The 4,863-nt window shown below is 69.4% G+C and overlaps 1 protein-coding gene across 1 annotated transcript; it reads left to right on the top strand.

Annotated features, from left to right (window-relative positions):
* Positions 1–1,412: 1,412 nt before the first annotated feature.
* LOC147596024 (protein NDRG2-like) lies at positions 1,413–4,776 on the top strand (the record flags this gene model as incomplete). Its single annotated transcript, XM_086771723.1, has 6 exons — positions 1,413–1,553; positions 2,864–2,920; positions 3,267–3,361; positions 4,280–4,324; positions 4,408–4,459; positions 4,590–4,776. Coding segments are annotated over exons 1-6 (577 nt in total), but the record flags the coding sequence as incomplete, so codon positions are not given.
* Positions 4,777–4,863: the final 87 nt, after the last annotated feature.

Raw genomic sequence — 4,863 nt, 5'->3', positions numbered from 1 at the left:
CCCATTAACCCCCAGTTGACCCCCATTAACCCCCCGTTGACCCCACTGACCCCCATTAACCCCCAGTTGCCCCCCACTAACCCCCAGTTGACCCCCATTAACCCCCAGTTGCCTCCATTAACCCCCAGTTGACCCCACTGACCCCCATTAACCCCCAGTTGCCCCCCACTAACCCCCAGTTGCCCCCATTAACCCCCAGTTGACCCTGTCGTCTCTCTGTTGACCCCCCCACCCCTCCCCCCCCCCCAGTTGACCCCCCGCCCCCCCGTCCCCCCACCTCGACCGCCATCACATCGCAGCGTCACCCTACGCACCCCTCCCCCCCTCCAACCGCCATCGCTTCACCTCATTGGTCCCCTCGCCCGCCCTCCCCCCACCTCGACCCCCGATTGACCCCTTGCCCCTCCCCCCGTCGCCCCTCCCCCCCCCCCGCCCCCCGCCCCTCCCCCGCTGGTACCAGTACCCCTCCCTGGAGCAACTGGCCGAAATCGTCCCCTGCGTCCTCCGGCACCTCAAGTGAGTGGGCGGGGGGGCGCCCCACGGCGCTGTGGGGCGGGGAGGGGGCCCCTGACCCGTAGCGGGACGGGACGGGGGGGCAGGGTCAGCACCGGCCTGACCCCGCCCACCCCCCCAGCATCGCCAGCGTCGTGGGCATTGGGGTGGGCGCCGGCGCCTTCGTCCTGGCTAAATTTGGGGTGAGATGTGGGGCGGGGCGTCGGGCGGGGCGTGGGGCAGGGCGGGGGGCAGATTTGGGGGGAATGCAGGGCTGCGGGAATCTCGGGGGAGGTTCTGTGGGGCTGGGGGGGGTCGCTATGGGGCTGGGGGGGTCGCTATGGGGCTGGGGGGCGTGGCTGTGGGGCTGGGGGGGTCGCTATGGGGCGGGGGGGTCGCTATGGGGCAGGGGGGCATGGCTGTGGGGCTGGGGGGTCGCTATGGGGCTGGGGGGTCGCTATGGGGCAGAGGGGCATGGCCGTGGGGCGCTATGGGGCTGGAGGAGGTTAGTGGGGTCTCTGGGCACTTGTGGGTCGCTGGGGGGTTGGGGGCTCGGCTATGGGGCTGGGGGGTCGCTATGGGGCTGGGGGGGTCGCTATGGGGCGGGGGGGCATGGCCGTGGGGCGCTATGGGGCTGGAGGAGGTTAGTGGGGTCTCTGGGCACTTGTGGGTCGCTGGGGGGTTGGGGGCTCGGCTGTGGGGCTGGGGGGTCACTATGGGGCAGGGGGGCGTCGCTATGGGGCTGGGGAGTCGCTATGGGGCTGGGGGGTCGCTATGGGGCTGGGGGGGCATGGCCGTGGGGCGCTATGGGGCTGGAGGAGGTTAGTGGGGTCTCTTGGTTGGGTACTTGTGGGTCGCTGGGGGCTCTCGGGGGGCGTGGCTGTGGGGCTGGGGGGTCGCTATGGGGCTGGGGGGTCGCTATGGGGTGGGAGGGCGTGGCCGTGGGGCGCTATGGGTCTGGCCCCGCCCCACAGCTGCTGCACCCCGAGGCGGTGGAGGGGCTGGTGCTGATCAACATCAACCCCCGCGCCAAGGGCTGGGTGGATTGGGTGGCGCACAAGGTGGGCGGGGCCGGCGGGTGGGGAGGGCCAATGGGGAGAGGGGTGGGGCAGAAGGGGGCGGGGTTTGGGGGGGGTTCCCTGCTGCTGGCCCCGCGGCGCTGTGGGTCGCTTGGGGTCGCGTGTGGCTCACTGTGGGTCCCTATGGGTCGCCGTGGGTCGCTGTGGGTGGCGGTGGGCGGCCGTGGGTCACTGTGGGTCCCTACGGTGTCTGTGGGTGGCTGTGGGTCGCTGCGGGTCCCTACGGTGTTGGTGGGCGGCTGTGGGTCGCTGTGGGTCCCTACGGTAGCTGTGGGTCGCTGTGGGTCGCTGCGGGTCCCTACGGTGTCTGTGGGTCGCTGTGGGTTGCTGTGGGTCCCTACGGTAGCTGTGGGTCGCTGTGGGTCGCTGTGGGTCCCTACGGTGTCTGTGGGTCGCCGTGGGTCGCTGCGGGTCCCTACGGTGTCTGTGGGTCGCCGTGGGTCGTGGTGGGTCCCTACGGTCGCTGTGGGTCGCTGTGGGTCCCTACGGTGTCTGTGGGTCGCTGTGGGTCCCTACGGTGTCTGTGGGTCGCCGTGGGTCGCTGTGGGCCGCTGTGGGTCCCTACGGTGTCTGTGGGTCGCTGTGGGTCGCTGTGGGTCACGGTGGGTCCCTACGGTGTCTGTGGGTCGCTGTGGGTCGCTGTGGTGTCTGTGGCTCGCTGTGGGTCGCTGTGGGTCACTGTGGGTCACTGTGGTGTCTGTGGGTCGCTGTGGGTCGCTGTGGGTCCCTACGGTGTCTGTGGGTCGCCGTGGGTCGCTGTGGGCCGCTGTGGGTCCCTACGGTGTCTGTGGGTCGCTGTGGGTCGCTGTGGGTCACGGTGGGTCCCTACGGTGTCTGTGGGTCGCTGTGGGTCGCTGTGGTGTCTGTGGGTCGCTGTGGGTCGCTGTGGGTCACTGTGGGTCACTGTGGTGTCTGTGGGTCGCTGTGGGTCGCTGTGGTGTCTGTGGGTCGCTGTGGGTCGCTGTGGGTCACTGTGGGTCACTGTGGTGTCTGTGGGTCGCTGTGGGTCGCTGTGGGTTGCTGTGGGTCCCTACGGTGTCTGTGGGTCGCTGTGGGTCGCTGTGGGTCGCTGTGGGTCCCTACGGTGTCTGTGGGTCGCTGTGGGTCCCTACCGTGTCTGTGGGTGTCTGTGGGTCGCCGTGGGTCACTGCGGGTCGCTGTGGGTCCCTACGGTGTCTGTGGGTCGCTGTGGGTCGCTGTGGGTCGCGGTGGCTCCCTACGGTGTCTGTGGGTGCCGGTGGATCGCGGTGGGTCGCCGTGGGTCGCCGTGGGTCCCACGGGTGCCCCCCCAGCTGTCGGGCCTGACGTCCTCCAGCAGCGAGCTCATCCTGGCGCACCTCTTCACGCAGGTCGGGCGGGGGGGCACTTGGGGGTCCCGTGGGGGGCCACTTGTGGGTCCGGGGGGCGCTTGGGGGTCTGGGGAGGGCCACTTGTGGGTCCTGGGGGTCAGTTTTGGGGGCCCTCAAGGGGCACTTGGGGGGCCTGTGGGGGGCACTTGGGGGGCCCAGAGTCCACCTGGAGGCCCCAAGGGCCACTTGTGGGTCGGGGGGGGCACTTGTGGGTCAGGGAGCTCAGTTAAGGGTTGGGGGAGGGTCACTTGTGGGTCACAGGGTGGGGGCGGGGTGGGGGCGGGGCTGTGACATGGGGGCGGGGCAGGGGCGGGGCGGGGGCGGGGCTGTGACGCGCGGGCCGCAGGAGGAGCTGGCGGCCGCCCCTCCCCCGGTGCAGCAGGCCCGGCGGCGGCTGGGGGCGGCGCCCAACGCCCCCCTGCTCTGGGCCATGTACAACAGGTACTGGGCAAACTGGGGGGCGCTGCGGCGGGGCTGCGGGGCACTGGGACTGCCCTCGGAGCACTGGGATCGAGCTGGGATTGAACTGGGAGGGAACTGGGAGGGCTGGAATGGAACTGGGGGACTGGTGGGGACTGGGAGGGGGACTGGGAGGGACTGGGAGGGACTGGGACTGGGCTAGGGAGGACTGGGACTGAACTGGGATTGAACCGGGGCGGACTGGGAGGGAACTGGGGGGGCTGGGAGGGGCTGGGAGGGACTGGGATTGGGCTAGGAGGACTGGCATCGAACTGGGATTGAACTGGGATTGAACCGGGGGGACTGGAGGGAACTGGGGGGGGACTGGGACTGGGCTAGGAGCACTGGATTGAACCGGGGGGGACTGGGATGGAACTGGGGGACTGGGGGGGGGACTGGGGGGACTGGGGGGGGACTGGCAGGGACTGCGAGGGGACTGGGGGGGACTGCGAGGGGACTGGGGGGGACTGGGATTGAACTGGGATTGAACCGGGGGGGATTGGAGGGAACTGGGAGGGACTGGGACTGGGCTAGGAGGACTGGGACTGAACTGGGATGAACCGGGGGGGACTGGGATCGAACTGGGGGGCTGGGAGGGACTGGGAGGGGACTGGGGGGGTCTGGGATGGGATTTGGGGGCACTGGGATCAGACTGGGATGGAGTGGGAGGGTACTGGGGAAACTGGGATCAAACTGGGAGGAATTGGAATTGAACTGGGATGGAGCTGGGGGGGTACCGGGGGGCTGGGAGGGACTGGGAGCAACTGGGATTGAGCTGAGGGGAACTGGAAGGGAACTGGGAGGGACTGGGAGAGAACTGGGAGGGAACTGGGGAGAAAACAGGGGGAACTGGGATCAAACTGGGAGGCACTAGGATGAACTGGGACATCCCCCTTGCAGCCGCGGGGACCTGGGCCTGCAGCGCAGCGGGGCCAACAGCCTGCGGTGAGTGACCCCTGACCCCTGACCCCACGTGACCCCCGTGACCCCCGTGACCCCCCCGCGACCCCTGACCTTTGCCCCCCCAGCTGCCCGGTGCTGCTGGTGGTGGGCGACAACTCCCCCCACAAGGACGCCATGGTGAGTGACGTCACTGGTGATGTCACCGGGCCTCCTGTGATGTCACCGGGCCTCCTCTGAGGTCACATGACACCCCCCATGGGGTCACACAGGGTCAGAGGTCATGGGGTCAGAGGTCATGGGGTCACAGAGGGTCAGAGGTCACAGGGGCTCAGAGGACTGCTGGGGGGGGGGACCGGGCCTTACCGGGGTCGCGAGGTCAGAGGTCAGCCAGGGGTCAGAGGTCACCGGGGAGGGGTCGGAGGTCACGGCCCCACCCGCGCAGCCGGCCAAGCTCACCGAGGCCTTCAAGTACTTCCTGCAGGGCATGGGCTACCGTGAGTACCGCCTAACGAGCCACCGCTAATTAACACTCCTGGGGGGTTATTAGCGCTCGGGGCGGGTAATTAAGCCGCTCTGCATAA

Source organism: Chlamydotis macqueenii, unplaced genomic scaffold (genome assembly GCF_036417535.1).
Source record: "Chlamydotis macqueenii isolate bChlMac1 unplaced genomic scaffold, bChlMac1.mat HAP1_SCAFFOLD_329, whole genome shotgun sequence".
In the NCBI taxonomy this organism is placed as follows: Eukaryota; Metazoa; Chordata; class Aves; order Otidiformes; family Otididae; genus Chlamydotis; species Chlamydotis macqueenii.
This window is presented reverse-complemented; position numbering and strand designations above follow the sequence as displayed.